This window comes from Lissotriton vulgaris, chromosome 5 (genome assembly GCF_964263255.1).
Source record: "Lissotriton vulgaris chromosome 5, aLisVul1.2, whole genome shotgun sequence".
Lineage (NCBI taxonomy): Eukaryota > Metazoa > Chordata > Amphibia > Caudata > Salamandridae > Lissotriton > Lissotriton vulgaris.
The window spans coordinates 191452464-191470310 of NC_141693.1; the positions used below are offsets into that span (position 1 = coordinate 191452464).

General features: G+C 41.8%; 1 protein-coding gene across 1 annotated transcript in view; it reads left to right on the top strand.

Annotated features, from left to right (window-relative positions):
• Positions 1-17847, top strand: part of LOC147710453 (ficolin-1-like) — a 300012-nt gene that overhangs the window by 60288 nt on the left and 221877 nt on the right. Inside the window, exon 3 of the mRNA XM_086921140.1 lies at positions 10170-10223. Coding sequence (XP_086777266.1) covers positions 10170-10223 — 54 coding nt within the window. The remainder of the gene's footprint in view (positions 1-10169; positions 10224-17847) is intronic.

A 17847-nucleotide genomic window follows, 5' to 3' on the forward strand; every position in this document is an offset into this window, starting at 1 on the left:
TGCAGACGCCCACCATATACGTTTAAAAGGTAATAGAACCGTGCCAGCAAAGTAGTCCCTTGTGGGTGTGTCTGCGTTGTGCTGTGGGCGTGTGCTGAGGGCGTGACAAACGCTGGGGGCGGGTGGTACGTTCCGCCCTTCATGCCATGTCTCATATCATGTGCTGTGGGTGTGTGCTGGGGGCATGGGCGTGTGCAGGGCGTGGTACGGAAAAAAAGCAAGCATTGTGCCCAATATTTCATTGTTTTTTCTTCCCAGGTTCTGTACATTCCAGCTCCGGGTGTGCTTGCCCTGCGCTCCCCTTACACCCTAAAAACTAATTCCACCCTGCTTCCTTTAAATACCCCTGCACCCCATAATCATAACCCACCCTTATACCTTAAAATACCCCAACACCCTTAAACAATAACCCATCTTAACTCTATAAATATACCCTGTACCCCAAAACCCAAACCTATCCCTAAACCCAAAAAATACCCCTGTACCCCAAAACCCAAACCTAGCCCTGAACCCTATAAATACCCCTGTACCTCAAACCCCAAACCTACCCCTGAACCCTAAAAATACCCCTGAATCCCAAAATCCAAACCTAGCCCTGAACCCTAAAAATACCCCTATATCCCAAAACCCAAACCTACCCCTGAACCCTAAAATACCCCTGTACACCAAAACCCAAACCTAGCTCTGAACCCTTAAAATACCCCTGTACCCCAAAACCCAAATCTACCCCTGAACCCTAAAAATACCCCTGTACCCCAAAACCCAAACCTAGCCATGAACCCTAAAAATAACCCTGTACCCCAAAACCCAAACCTATCCCTAAACCCTAAAACTACCCCTGCACCCCCTAACACCAAACTATATCTGAACCCTTAAAATACCCAAACACCCCAAAACATATACCTCAGTACCCCAAAACCCCTATACCCATACTTACCTTATCCAAACATTAACAAAAACATGCTTTTACCATTCATGCATTTACAACAAATTTCGTTGTAAATGTATGCGTGGTAAAAGCATATAAAATGTAATGCCATGCGTTATAATGGCATTGCGGAGTCATGGTACTTTTGTAATGAAAGTATGCGGAGTGATGGTATGCGGAAAGAAAGTTGCCGAATAATGGGTGTTTACCCTCCCCCGGTAAGTACATTGTCGGCACAGCGGCCCACATCTCCAGCAACATACTCATATTTTTTCACCACCCATTTGAAAAATGCACAGGTCTCTCTCATTGATGGCCAGCACCGACATACACTTTTAGACACATCTCCCGCCACAAGTTCTAGATTTGCGAACTTTAGAGCTGGGGAGCTACGTTCGAATCTCGGCATCAGCTCAACATCCTGTGATTCCAGGCAAATCGCTTTGTCTCCCCGTGCCTACCACAAATTAATGTGTTCTTCTGTAATGTTGTACTCATGCCATGTTGTCGAGTTCACGCTATATAATATTTCAAGGAAAAATAAAGTAGGGAAATTCGAGTTCACACACTACTGAACGCGCACTCTTAAGTGCATCAGCAGTGCACTGTGAATCGGAGCGTTTCACAGGCCTGTCACAGATAAGAAATGCTATCAAAACGAAAACCTACAAAACAATATACTACTGGCCGGCAGCAATTCATACCCGGACAACGTCGGGACGGGCTGCTAGTACTATATAAATCTGCAACAACAAAAAAAAGGCAGCCCAATCTCTGCTTTCAGGTGCTATATTTTGGCAGGAAAAAACATAGCAAATATCTTAATTTGTTTATGGACTATATTATTGATAAGTGCTGTACTGTGTGTATTTTTGTATTGCATATCTGCTTGTATGACTATTTAAGTGTCTATAGTCTAATACTATTTGATATGCATGACCCAGTTTCAAGACAGGAAAAAGGGGATTATTCGTTTTGGAGACACAGGGTTCAATCACTCTCTGGTACTCTAATTGAGAGTGTATTTCTCTAACAGGTCCTTCAGCATCCCGTTTTATTGGGTATTGTGGTTGCACTTGTAGGGTGGACCACATGGGTATTAAATGATAAAGGGCCCGATTCACAGAATGAACTTAAGACTCAATCCTGAATTTACTACTGTTTTGGTATTCACAGATTGCACTTACTACTTTTGGTATTCACAGAATGAACTTACTACTTTTGGCATTTACAGAATGCACTTACTACTTTTGGTATTCACAGAATGAACTTACTCATTTCGGTATTCACAGAAGTTAGGACTCCTAACTTTAGGGCTCCTAAATGACTTCAGTGCCTACCGAAAGTCCTAAAATTATGATTTTTCTCAATTTAGTAGTAGTAAAGTTAGGACTACTAAATTTAGGACGCCTAAATGCCTTCTGTGAATACCGAAAGTCCTAAAATAAGGATTTTTCTCAATTTAGTAGTAGTAAAGTTCGATTTTACTACTATTAAATTGAGAAAAATCGTAATTTTAGGACTTTCGGTATTCACAGAAGGCATTTAGGTGTCCTACAGTTAGTAGTCCTAACTTTACTACTACTAAATTGATAAAAATCGTAATTTTAGGACTTTCGGTATTCACAGAAGGCATTTAGGAGTCCTAAAGTTAGGAGTCCTAACTTTACTACTACTAAATTGAGAAAAATCCTCATTTGTGGTTTATTGGTCTGGTCCCCAAATTCTTGTGACCTATAGAAGTGTATACTTCGGTAATATTTATGGGTAGCTCACATTCCTGGTTGTTTGGTGCTATCTACATGAGCTCCTGGCTTCGCCTTTAATTTTGACAGAATAATTGAGGAGACCATAGGAAAGTTTCCCATTACTTTCATCCCCAAATCCAGAGTAGCAGCTGCCCTATGTTCATTCTGCATTTGTGTTCACACTTCCGGCAAGACTGGCGTAGATGAAGTATTATGAGTAAGGCTCCCCGTTTTCTGTTTTTACGGATTTTTACAGTTAAATACAGACAGAAAACAATGTGTTTTCTGTCTGCATTTATTTTTAAAAGTGGATAAATACAGAAAATTGTGCTCTTTTGAAGTGACTCTAAGTACTGTCTTTGATGAATTAAAGGCCAGCAGCTGAGAATATGGACAACATGGGAAATTTGAAAACAGGATGAATTTCTTTCAATAATGGGATATGTCAACAGACATTTATGGCACAATGCTAGTATTTACCAGTGGATGTACTGGTATGTAATATTTGACAGCTTAAATAGCTTAAACACAACAGACCTCAAATGTGCATCTATCAGTTAAATAAATATAGAAATGTACAGTTTTTCATCCTCATTTATACACAAAACACAAAATAAATATGGATTAATACATATAAAATGGCAAAAAAATAAATATGTATAAATACAGACAGAAATGTTGAAAAAATAAATACCATAAAACCGTGAGCCCTAATTATGAGTGATGGTATGAATTGCAGCAAAGACTGACCCAAGTGTTACAGTCACCTGTTTGGAAAACCTGCCCATGGGGTAAGCACCTTGTCAATATTCTGTGCATGTCTTGTAGTCCCTTATGGTGAAACATGGCTTCAATCGGATACATTTTTGGGGCTATCCAGAAAGGAATTTCCTCACGATTTGTACAAATTTTACCCATAATTGAAATAATAAGCATTGGAGTTATTCTTGGTACAGCAGGTAACTGTGGTTGCCCTCCTAAAGTTGCCCTTGCTGGGACAGCCATCAGGGTGCGCAAAACATACTGAGTTAAGCGTTTATATAGTCTAGCTAGACCATTGTGTAATTGCATTAGCTCATTAGGATTGAGATGTTGTAAATTAGGGAATTATGTATAACCAGATAAGGCTGGCAAGGGGACCCCTTCTTGGGTAAAGGGGCTGGTGCATACATGAGCAATAATGTGTATTAAGCCACCTTTGAAACAATTTTGATGTTCTTAATGGAATTCAAATTTCTAAGAGCTGATACACTCTGTATTATTGTGGTGGTGCAACGTTAGTGTATTCATGAAATTTTCCTGTATTAGCATCCACAGCTGGAAAACTGACCCAAAATTTACAGACAATAGGCATTGTGGGCTTCAACCACATGGATTACGTTAACACCTGCATTGCCAAAGCCATGTAAATTTGAATGTGCATGGACTGCAGGTCTACAATTGTCAGCAATAGGTATAGGCAGTGGCATCACCATTAAAAAAAAACAGTAATGGAAACAGGCTGCAAACACTAATCTGGATAATCCTTTTAAAGGTTCACACTTGAACAACTAATAGAAAAAGTTAGATGTTTCCTAAAATATTGTAGAGGATTGATCCAGAACTCCACGGACATCTCTAGAGGAGGTGTAAGGGTACAATGGGTACGCACAAGTACTAATCTTGAGATTTGTTAAATAAGTACCTGACCAATGTTGGTAGTGCCATGTTGTAGGGATTCTGCTTGTAAAGCGGAACTGTGATCTCAGTGCCTCACTTGAGCTCCTCACCTTCCAAGAGTAGCAAGTGATTTTGATAACCTAGAGCATGACCCTTTAGTCCCCAAGCGAATCGAACTGTGGAAACAGATCATCACCGTTCACCTCTCACTCATGCAGGATCTTAGAAAACAGAAGACAGATACAAAGAAAGTTTACAATACATTTATTGACACTATTGTAGTGTAGTCTTTTATAAAGCTAGTGTACTGCAAATATTAGACAGATACAACTAAACAACATATTAAGCATTTCTATCAAGCTGTATAAAATATTCATCCCAACCATGGCAAATTATCTATTTGTCTAACCCTATCCTTACTGTGTGAGCAAAGGGATATATATATATATATATATATATATATATATATATATATATATATACCACAGCTTTGACGAAAATCTGCCTGCGCCTCTTTTCAATGGCGGGCCTCGGCGGGGTTCCGTCACACCCCTCGTGAACAAGCGGCGAAGGCTGCGAAACGCGTTGGTTGTTGTTGCCTAAATAAATTCACTTGAAAAGCAAATTGGGCCTCGACTTGTTGTCTTATGAAGGAAAGAGACAGCGTTCTTTTGGATATATATATATATATATACGCCAGTAGGTATATATAGTTTGGATTTTTTTCCTATGGGATTTCTGAAAATTCTATGTTGAATAACTTTGGCGTTTGTGGAAGGAATTGGCTGAAATTTTCAGGAAAATGGCACATTTTGTTTCTGAGCAGTGTCTGAAAATTTGGGTGGGTTTCGTCAGGGGGGGCGAGAAAAAAGGGGGTCCCAAAACGCGTTTTTCCCATTCATTTTTCCATTGGGCGGTTGGAATCACTTTTAGCTCGAACGGCTGAATGGATTTACACGAAACTTGGCAAAATTGTAGATTTGGTTTGCCCGACGTGCCTTTGCTATGTCTCAATATATGTGCTCCAGTGGATTTTGGGAAATTACCATTTTAAAAAACAGATATATCTGTGACAGCGTCCCGGTTAACGCCCCGGTTCGCGTACCTGACGCGTAACGGAACTTCGCGAGGAGAAGCGGATTGGCTCCCCGGTGACTGTCAACATTCTAAAGAGTCCGGAGCGGCCGCCATCTTGTGTCTCGGTAGGATCGAGATACAAGAGGTGGAAAAAACAAAGAGGGAAATGAGCATAAGGGGGCAGAGTACATCCTCCCTGACCCCCTAGATTTGATGAGGGGTTTTAAAAGGGCCCCGCGGGTCCAAAAAAAAATAATTATTATCGTTTTTTTTGCGGGGGGAGCGCTCGGTACGCGCACCGGGAAGCGGTCCTGGGAGCGTACTATGGGGAAAAAAGAATGAAAGCGTAATATTGGGAAAATGGGATGAAAGAATGTTCAAATATTGTATGTGATTGTTCTTTTTTTTTTACCAAGATGTAGGTACCAATGCAGAGTCTAAAAATAAAAATACACCGTTTTCTTTGTAAATATCTTGCATGTTGTTTCAGAAGTTATTGTGGTATATGGAATTCATAGCGTAGTCTGTCAGGAAAGCAGAAACACCATGGAGGCAGGAGATGATAAAGAGATGTTAAATACACATTGGAGATAATATAGTGGGAGAAAGGAAGTAACTATGAGCAAACTTATTATGTAACACAAAAAAGTTGCACAGTATATTTAAAGTCTGATTTGACATTATAATCAATTTGCTACTAGTTTACAAAATACATATAAAAATGAATAATGTCTCAAACTATTTTTGAATTATTAAATAAAAATTTATTTTTCTGATTCGTTTTCAAAATTAAAAATAACTTCTAATAATTCATTGTCAGATTTTTTTTCATTTTCAATTAGGAAATCTACTGATTCCACACATTGCAGAAGTTCAAAGTCCCGTGATTCATCATAGAATTCAGAGTCAATTTCTGTATCTGTGTTGCTTCTTGCAACAATTTCCAAGTTAGTTTTGTTCTCTCCTTCCTTTTTTGTGCTGTAAAACAAATTTTTTAAAAATATATCAGTACAGATAGGGCACTGTTGGGTTTAAGTACAGATAGGTAGTTTGTTTTTCCAAACAGTGATTTTATCTTTGGGCAGTGTATGGTATCAGACTGGAAGTAGAAATATAAAAAAATGTATGTGATAAAGCCTAAGTTAATTCTTAATTATACAAGACAAGCCTAACTCCATCCATAACTAAAACAGAGATGTCTATCTTATTCTATAACTATTACAGAGGGATAGTATATAACTATCAGAAAATGTTTTCCTAATTACCTTAAAGTGCAGAACATACTTCAGTTTTTAAAATATCATCTTACCAATCAAAAAGAAGTTTAAGTTCTCAGTTGAAATGAAATTGATATGTACTTCAGGAAGTAGTAGTCAAAATGGCTGTGTTTCTCTCTCTTTCTTTATATTTATTCAGGTACATAACCAATCAAGTGTCATAAAATAATAGAAGATATTGAAAGTAGCATTTTGATTGGTTGTCAATTCTAACACTTCATAAGTGTTTTTGTTAGGTAATTTACCTCAGGATATTTAGTCAGGCTTACAGCATAATTTTCTCAATGGAATTCCATCAAATTTGGGTAAATGGTAGGTACTGCTATGTAGTAGGCCCTATTCTATATTTGATGAAAGTGTAGTAGTTGTTCTGTAAATTACTTTCCCACCTTTTTTTATTGAGCGCTTACCGGTGCGCTCCCCGGTACGCGAACCGGCAGCGTTACGGGAGTCCTCCATTTTCTGTATTGGTAGAATTGAGTCATAAGATGGAGGACAAAGAATGTACGAAATGGGTAGAAGGGGGCACGGTAGACACTTTGTGACCCTCTAGGTTTTCTGAGGGGGGATCAGGACGCTGATATATGCCAAAATAAAATTTTTGAAACTTTCGCGGGGGGAGCGCCCGGTACGCGCACCTGTAAGCTAACCGGGGAGCGTACGTGGGTGAAGAAAAAAAAAATAAAAAAAGATAAACGTTTTGAATGATTAGAGGTAGGGTAGCTCTGACAAGAGCTATTGTGTTCTGTGGCTAATTTAGGTACCTACAAGTAGGTTCCAATGCACACTTTTAAATAAAGGACGAATATTCTATTCCCTTCATCGGAGAAGTGTACACCATCTCTTCTGTAGATGTGTTGAATGTTGGAACGCAAGTTATTGTTGTATATTAATCTCATTCCATAGTCTCTCATTTAAGCAGAAACAGATTTATTCACATGTTTCTGTGCTTTCTCAAATTGTGGAAAAAAATTAATTTGACCACTTACATTTTTGTCTTTGATATATATTGGAATATACCAAGGCAGTTTGGGGTAAAAGTGTCATTTAAAAGAAGAATACATTTTACAGCTTTTGATATTTGCTATTAAAAAACCATTGAAATTCACTGAAAAAACCATATGTTATAGACCATATATAGTTAGGGATTAGCATTTACAAAACCTTATTTTACTCACACAAAACCATTGAAATTCGCATATATAGTTAGTTGCACTAACTATATATCGCGCACCCGCAATCCACTGCTGATGATGTCACATATTACATCATTCATGACATGGTCAGTGACATCACTGATGACATCACTGATGGCATCATCCAGTGACTGTATGTTTCTGTAAAGTTAAAATATGTCTTACATATTGAAGAATGAGTGGATGTATAAGTGTCTGGATGAAGGATTTAGCAGGTGCATGACTGACTGTATGAGAGAGTGATTAAATGTGTCTCACTGAGTGCATGGGTTAGTGACTAAACTGTCTTAATTTGTGCATCATTATATCTTTTGTTCTGTAAACTGCTGCATGTGTTGATCAGTAGCTATATGAGTAACTATATGGGTTATTGATTGGTTGCCCAAGTATTTGTATGGGAGACTGAGTATGTGTGTGAGTGGCTGGGAGGTGTATGACTCTGTGCATAGATGTGTGAGCAGTTGATTCACTAGATGTATGGGTTCAAAAGTGCATGTGGAAACAGCTGCATGGGCAGTTGACTGTGTGCATGAGTGTATTGGTGAGTGAATGGATATCTCAGTGCTACCTGTCAAAGTAAGTACATATGTAAAATACAGTACATGTGAGAGTTGACATATATAAATAACTGTGCATAAGAGCCAGTGAATGTGTGAGTGGTTGTATGGATCATTGTGAACTTGTATCAGGGATTGTATAAGAGAGTAAATATGTGTTAGAATATGTTTGAATTAGTAAGGTGTGTATAACTGTATAGTTGAGGAAATGGAGGTGTGATTGATTCTTTGCATGACTGACTAGGTGTATGAGTAACTCCATGGATGAGTGACAGTCTGTGAGTGTCTGTTTTCACTGAGTGTATCTAAGGTTATATTATAGTCTCAAGAGGTTCATTGTATTATTACATGAATGATGTCATCAGTGATGTTATCAGTGATGTCATTTGAGTCGTCATCAGTGATGTCATCAGTGATGTCACTGACCATGTCATGAATGATGTAATATGTGACATCATCAGCAGTGGATTCCGGGTGCGCGATATATAGTTAGTGCAACTAACTATATATGCGAATTTCAATGGTTTTGTGTGAGTAAAATAAGGTTTTGTAAATGCTAATCCCTAACTATATATGGTCTATAACCTATGGTTGTTTCAGTGAATTTTCAAGGTTTTGTAAATGCTAATTCCTAACTATATATGGTCTAAAACCTATGGTTTTTTTCAGTGAATATAAATATACATATATATATATATATATATATATATATATATATATATATATATATATATATATATATATATATATATATATATATATATATATATATATATATATATATATATATATATATATATATGGAACGAATTCTGTTTCCAGGATGAACCAACAGAAAATACGGACCACCACACGAATTGCAGTGTCACAGCAGGCGTTTATTCAACCATTTAGCAGCATTAATGTGGCATGACGCGTTTCGGGCAGGGTCTGCCCTTGATCACATGTATATATATATTAGTGCTCGCTGGGATTGGCAACAGTCCCCATCCATGGTGTAAGTGGGTATGTGGTCCACCTCATGGGTGTAAACTCAGTTTACCCAAGGCTGCATGTCAGGCTCTGCTGGTGTTCGTTCCAGGACTGGTCTCCCTGACGGAATTCTCCTGTCTGGCCCAAGGGGACGAGGTACAGTTTATATGATAAGATCTACTGTGTTGGAAAGCTGTGCTACCGTGTTATGTCTAAAACATTGTGAGTTTTTGCTGACCAAGCAGGCAGAAAAAGTACACCATGTTGTTATGTATTCTAGGCAACCTTGGATAAAATGTGCAGACTGTATCCCGAGGAAAATCCTCAATAACAAACAACATAAACAGCATATTCCTAACACAATGTTACAAAAATAAATGTATTATATGTGTCTTTGCAAAGTAGAAGCAGCCTAAAATCTAATACGCTAAACTAAGGGAGAACTAAAGCGGGACTAGAATGGGAATCAACACAAGAGTAACAGAGAGTGACCAAAATTCCGCCAATTCCGTGGGTGGAACGAAATATTCCGCCCACCCCTACTACAGACACAAAACACATGCTGCATATTGTAACTTTAAATACAGATTCGATTGTGAATAATACACTTGCAGAAGAAAATTCCAAACAGCTCTGACAAGTAAGACATTGAATTACACAGGTCAATGCTACTGCTGCTTGCTCTATGAACATCTGCTCTGGAACATCTCTCCTATTTCAGTCACAATGTCTTCTCAATGTCTCTTTATACTCAGGCCAAAAAGGAGATCCAGGGAATCCAGGACCAGTGGGGCCACCAGGAGCAACAGGTAAATCTGGGAACAGTTTTGTTGTGTATTTATTCTGTGTCTTTTGTATTGTGCTCTGTCACTTGATGGCTCCTTCAGGGCTCTTCTGAGGATATAAATCACAAACCTGCAACTCACACAGTGCAGAGACTGAACACAGGAGAGTTTAGGGGCCTAACACTCTGAGATGTCTTTGCACAGTTTGGAAAAGTTGGGGTTTTGACCCTTTCCAGAACTTCCTGGAGTCCGATTTGAGGTGCAATCTCTTCATGAAATTGATATACATCGCTGACCGTTCAACCAAGACGTTCCACCCTCAAAAGCATCAGACTATTAAAAGATGACCAGATCGTGCTATGCAGAGTGATTGGTTTTGAAAGGATGATCAAGATGGAATGGGAGTGAGAGGCAACGTTGAGTCGAGTATCGGTCAGAGACTGAATATTGATCTGTTTCATTGTACATTTGTTTGTCACGTTTGGTGTTTTATTAGGTGTTTGAAGTTTTTTTTCTGTTTCTGTGGACTAGGGACACATGTGGACATGTGTGCTGATAAGAACACAGAAGTTGCTTTGTAATAACATCTAATTTAGCGCACTATAAAATCCTGATCAGCTCTGTTCACGTGGAGTGGGGAAATGGGGGCAAATTACATACATTTCAAATTCTGGCCCACATCTCACATCAGTGGCACTTTGAAGCAAAACAATAAACATTCAGAGGTAATAGACTGGGGGCATAGAAGACTTCCAGGCAAACATATTGACAGGGGACAATCTGGAATAGCTCATTGTATTTTATCGGTTCAGGGCGGCTCTTGGGCACTTTCCCAAATGTGGACGTTTAGAACACAGCTTGTCGTATTCATAGTTGACAATCTGAGGCTCACCCTCAAATATTTACCGGTGATTATTGATACTCCTAAATCATCTTCAGTACAGTTGGATTATCTAAAATCTTATCTATTTAGTTTTATTACAAATGACGGTCCCCTGATGAGGGCAGTTTTGCCGAAACGCGAATAGCTTCCATCTACCGCATTGCCTACATCAACGATACATCGACCACATTTTCAATAATTTAGTTCGTGTTTTTTCCCCTTTTCCTTTTTATGTTAATTGATTTGTATATGTTTGTGTTGTGATGCCCAATGAAATATATGATTTAATATTTCGATGTACTGATGCTATTGATTGATACTCACAGTTTACTGTATATTTTTATTCTAAAATAAAAAAAATTAAACCTGTGTATAAATATTTATCTGCAAGGAAAATAAGTCATAAATAACATTAAAAAATATGAATTTATTTTTATAATCAAATAATAGCCTTGGTTTATTTCTGGTTACTTCACAATTCACATATGGTTACTACTGTTGTTTGATTATTTTTCACCTAAAATTAGTTGGCATATATACCAGACGCATGTTATAGATTCTTTACCTATTAAGACATTTATTTTTTACTATTTATTTTTAACCAATGTGCTATTATGGTCATATATCTGACTGAATAAAAATGTGATTGATTGATTGACCTTCAGAATGTCAGATATTAAGACTAGTATAGTACCAGCACTTGAATTATATCAGGCTCTCTTTTGTAGGACTCAGGGAACTAAGCATGTCTCCTTTTAAAGTCCCTGAAAATGCTGGTCCTTTTTCTCAATCAGGTGTTGGTGGAGTGCACTACTCACCTGTGATGGTCTCAAGGCACTGCGGGAGGGTATAGGCAGCTACATCTCATTCGAAGAGCCAGGTCTTCAGGCTCTTTCTGAATGCTTGCAGTGTGGGGGTTCGTCTGATGCTGAGTGGGAGTTTGTTCCAGGTCTTGGCTGCGATGTTGGCAGTAGGACCACCTCCCCACTCTGCGGATGCGTCGGATTTTGGCCAGGGCAGGTTTGGTGGAGCAGAGGCTTCTCTTGGGTGCATAGAAGGTAATTCTTTCCTTGAAGTATTGGGGTCCAATGTTGTGGAGGGATTTTGGGCATGGGCGAGGAGCTTGAAAGACACTCTCTTTTTGATAGGGAGCCAGTGGAGTTCTCGTACGTGCTGGGTGATGTGGTTTTGTCGTGGGATGCAGAGGACAAGTCTAGCTGCGACTTTCTGGATGGTCTGGAGTTTGAAGAGTAAAGATATGTTTATTCCGGCGTAGTGGGCATTCCCGGAGTCTAGTTTGTTGGTAATTTGTGCGTGGGTGACGAATCTTTCTGGATTCGGGGGGATCAATTTGAAGGTCTTGCAGAGGATGCGTAGGATGTTAAAGCATGTGGAAGAGATGGTGTTGATCTGTTGGTTCATGGTGAGGGAGGAGTCGAGTATGATGCCGAGGTTGCGAGCATGGTCTGTGGGTGTGGGTGGGTTGCCGAGGGAGGTGGGCCACCACATGTTGTCCCATGTGAAGGGGGTGGATCAGAGAATGGGGACTTCAATATTCTCTGAGTTGAGGTGCTCATCCAAGAGGTAACGTCCTTCATTCCTTTCTGGAAGCTGTGTCTGGTGATGTCCGGTTTGTTAGAGAGGGAGAGGATGAGCTGGGTGTCATCAGCATAAGATATGAAGCTGAGTCCATGTTTTCTGATGATGGTGGTAAGAGGGGCCATATACATGTTGAAGAGCGTGGGGCTGAGTGAGGATTCTTGGGGTACTCCACAGTTGATCTCTGTGGGTTCGGAGAGGAAAGGCGAGAGTTTGATTCTTTGGATTTGGCCGGTGAGAAAGGAATGGATCCAGTTAAGGGCGGTTCCACTTATGCCGGCGTCATGGAGTCTGGCGATTAGTGTGAGGTGGGAGGCGGTGTTGAAGGCTGTGGAGAGGTCTAGTAGAATAAGGACAGCCGTGTGGCCCTGGTCGAGGAGGGTGTGGATGTCGACCGTGGCTGCTAGGAGGGCAGTCTCTGTGTTGTGGTTGCTGCGGAATGCAGATTGGGAAGAGACGAGGACCGAGTTGGCTTCTATGAAGTTAGTGATCTGGTTGTTGAAGATCTTCTTGGTGACTTTGGCAGTGAAGGGGAGGAGAGAGATGGGTCGGTAGTACTTGAGATCCGTCGGGTCTGCAGAGAGCTTTTTGAGGGGGGGGGGTGAAACTTCCCATGTTGGCAGCCCGAAGAGGAACTTAGTAACATGAAGCATATGATTAATTGAAAGAGAAAGCTTGTCAATGCCTAAGGACAATTGGTTCCCTATCTGGGCCATATTCAAAATAGACTGATGTTAGAAGAACACCCACTACAAAAAATTTTGCTATATATGCAATTGGTTGTCCTAGAATAGGATTCCCAAATAAATATCGAAATTCGATATTTTGTAAATGTTTTTACAGCATTTTGTACATATGCGTGACAAAAGTGATTTTTGGTTGAACGGTGAAGAGTTGTTAACTGGAGCACTCATGCCAAGAACAATACCATTGTTTTGTTGTTATATTTTATTTCTTACGAAGCTTTACGACGGAAATAGAGGTTGTGGCCACAACAAGTGCTCCAGCGAATGGTATGCAACTATGTGTGACTACGTACCCCACACATTTTAAGGCTAATAAAAAAGCATTTAATGGAGGGATGGCCACTAATTTCATGAACCCATTCCAAAATTGATCTCGCACAAAGTCTGTTGATTAAAACTAAGTCCAAGTTTCCCAAATAGAGTGTCAATGAGCCACACTCGCAAGCAATGACAAGTTAAGCACTGGGTGTTTTCCACCTAACACTGCACTCCAGCAGTTTTTACCCAATACATTTAGATTAGGGCCTTTTCTACCATTAGGGAAGACTAGGCGGCTGCATAGTGCGGCAAAATAATAATAATAATAATAATCCACATTTGTAAAGAGCAAACAATCACCCGTAAGGGTCTCCAGGCGCTGGATGCCGTCGGGAAGATTAAGCAAGCTATTGCCCAGAGTCACATGGTGCTGGGCTAATCTGCCACCGGTGCCGGGGATTGAACCGCGATCCCCAGATTCCAGTGTCAGTCACCCTGGCCGCGGTGCCACACCTCTCCCCTCACAATGGGTAGGGCGGCAAATGTTTTTAATTTGAAATCAAACAGCGAAAAAAATTAGCAAATTAGGAGAAAAAGATGAAATAGAGGAAAAATTAAAACATTGAATTGTTTTCAGAAGCATACGGAACAATTACTTAATAAAGGTTTACTTTGACTAATGTAAACATTGCCTCTACCCACCTCAAAAGTAAGAAAGTACAGAGCCGCTACTACTGGGTACGAAATGTAAACAAACATGAGTTTGGGAATCCCCTCCTTGAATGGCCTTCGACCTCAAAAGTGCATTGGGTAGTGCCTTCTACAATTCAACGTCACATTCGGTCGGGGTGTGCACGCCGCTATAAATATGCGAGTCTCGCAGACGGGGAGGACTTCAGGCAAAAAGGACTTCTGAAATGGACTTTCGGCTTCGACTTCGGATACCGACTTCTGATTTTGCACTCGACCCGATCAGACCTCTGTGAGTACATCATACAACGCTCGCTGAATCGCCGCTTTCCACTAGATCATCATACGGGAAGAGCCTCTAGGACGAAGAATCGACGGGTCGAGAGCCTCCACAAGAGACAGTGCCAGAAGTCCCAGGATCGTGGCGCACAACGACCGTGCGTTAGGCATGGTCGTTGTGCTAGAGCTAAGTTTTGTACTTCTCTTTCAACATATCTAAAAGGTAAGTGCAATTCACGTTTCATATAAATGTTATATTTTTCCTACCAACCTACCTATATAATTTTGAATAAGTGTGAGGGCTGCGAGAAACAAAATGGCACCGGTTTAATAATTTAGATTTTGTGATGGCCGGGAGAAAGCAAATGGTGAAAAAAAATCAATTTGTGAACAGTAAGCCGTTTTGAAAAATTCTGTATAGCAAGATGTAAAACGCAGGAAACCCCGACTTTCAAAAGCATATTGTGTTCATAAATATGGCCGGGATGCACGCCACCCCCTCCCAACACCAATTCCCAATGGGAGTAGACAGACACAGGTTTGAGCTTTTGGAAGGCGGGGGGGAGTTTCCCCCCCCGGCCGTATTTATTAAAATATGAAACAAAATTTAAAACATTAAATAAAAGTTTCATGAATTATGTACAATTTTACATTTATTACATTTCGATGAAGACATGTTCTTTGGCTAACCTTAACAGATCTCTAATACAAAGGTTTCCTAGCCGAGTCTAGCATCCTGTAAATGCATACATTCTAAATTAAAATTGTACATCCTAGCATTAAGGGCCAACGGCAAGGTCTTAACCGGTGTCAGATCCCTACTACCAAAATCCCGCCCTCACGGTGTGAGTGGCGCATGCGCAGAGGACTTTACCCTCATTGCCAATTGCAACTTCCCTTGTCGTGGGGGCCCCCTTTTCACTCTACGCCATTTTTAAAGGTCGTCCGAGTTCCCGTGTGAGGTATCTGTAGGAAGGACAGCGTGGACTCCCCCCCATCCTCACACTCTCTATCCGCCGTCGCGGATATCCGGCCCCCGGGAAATTCGTAGAAGGGGCATCTAGCCGCCTCCCCCCCCGGAGGGGCCAATGGCCGTCTCCCCCTAGGCGACCCATCCTTAGTGGGTGCCGCCTCCCCGTGGAAGGGGCCAATGGCCACCTCCCCCCGGGCGCTCCCACCATTCTGGGTGGCGCCCCCCTCTAGGGACCTTGAAATTACTGCTCACCGATCATGACCTTACCGCCCGACCAAAAAATAAATACGACAGTTGTTTTACCTACTAAGGAAGAAAATTCTGACATAGCCTTGATGAGTCATCAACTTTATTTTCCTACAAAGGGAAACATTATCCTAAAAACAGAAGCCACATCATTATGTGAAACATTCCCTCACTTCTCTACAAAGGAAAAAAGGCCTATACATTTCCATCTAATCAAACTTTATTACAACAAACATTGCCATAAGGGGCTGGTGGGTGGGTCAAAATTGCTGCTTGTTCCGTCGAGGGCTCACGAGCAATGAGTTGGTGCAGCCTTCAGAGCACAGGAACAAGAGGACGCTTCTTCGGATTCCCGCTCTATTTATCCATCTGCGGGAGGGCGGGGACCCTCCTCCGGGACGCCTGCTGGGGCGTGGTCTTCCGTGCGGGTGTCTAGGACAACCCCTCCTGGGCGGGAAAGGGCGCTCCCCGGCTACGCCACTTCGGGCATACCAGCCGAGCCACGCCTCCCGCCCAAAATGGTTTCCCGGGGGGATCGGGGCACCCAACCATACGTTCGGGGGGACCGAGTGGTCGCCCCTTTCCATATGGCCGGGATGTCCGCCACCCCCTCCCAACACCAATTCCCAATGGGAGTAGACAGACACAGGTTTGAGCTTTTGGAAGGCGGGGGGGAGTTACCCCCCGGCCATATTTATTTGAATATGAAACAAAATTTAAAACATTAAATAAAAGTTTCATGAATTATGTACAATTTTACATTTATTACATTTCGATGAAGACATGTTCTTTGGCTAACCTTAACAGATCTCTAATACAAAGGTTTCCTAGCCGAGTCTAGCATCCTGTAAATGCATACATTCTAAATTAAAATTGTACATCCTAGGATTAAGGGCCAATGGCAAGGTCTTAACCGGTGTCAGATCCCTACTACCAAAATCCCGCCCTCACGGTGTGAGTGGCGCATGCGCAGAGGACTTTACCCTCATTGCCAACTGTAACTTCCCTTGTCGTGGGGGCCCCCTTTTCACTCTACGCCATTTTTAAAGGTCGTCAGAGTTCCCGTGTGAGGTATCTGTAGGAAGGACAGCGTGGACTCCCCCCCATCCCCACACTCTCTATCTGCCGTCGCGGATATCCGGCCCCCGGGAAATTCGTAGGAGGGGCATCTAGCCGCCTCCCCCCTGGGAGGGGCCTATGGCCGTCTCCCCCTAGGCGACCCATCCTTAGTGGGTGCCGCCTCCCCGTGGAAGGGGCCAATGGCCGCCTCCCCCCGGGCGCTCCCACCATTCTGGGTGGCGCCCCCCTCTAGGGACCTTGAAATTACTGCTCACCGATCATGACCTTACCGCCACAGGCCGGATGGTTGACCGACTATCCGGCCCCCCCACTCCTCCTAAAGGTTATGCTTCCTCAAACCCCTTAACCATGCTATGAAGTCTCCTATGAGTAAATCATTTCCCTCCCTGGACAGGTGAACCCCATCATTCAGATACATGTGATCTCCCCGAATACACCCGTGAGGAATTCTATGCAACTGCGCCGAGCGAAACAAATTCCCAACCTTATTGTTAACCCTTTTCACAGAGTGGTTCAATGCTGACACTGAAATGCCCCCCCCGCCAACTCTTCCTGGGGATCATGTGGGACCAGGCAATCGTGCACCCCGGGACTTTTTTAGCCAACCAGCTAACTGCCGACAGGATGTGTTCTAATAACACTCGTCTTCCCAGTGTCACCAAGTCATTGCCCCCCAGGTGTACTATGACTACAGATGGTGGTGACCTTTGCCGCCCTAAAAGACCCTTTTTGCCTTGAATACGTCCCTGGCGCGCCTCACATATGAGTGGCCCACGACCCATACCACTCTCTCTCCAGTCGGTCATCCTCGACCGCTGGTCTCCTGGTGCCAGGTCGACTTCCAATTCCGCCCCGCGTGACAGGCTCGCGAAACTGCAATGTAAACAAAAGACA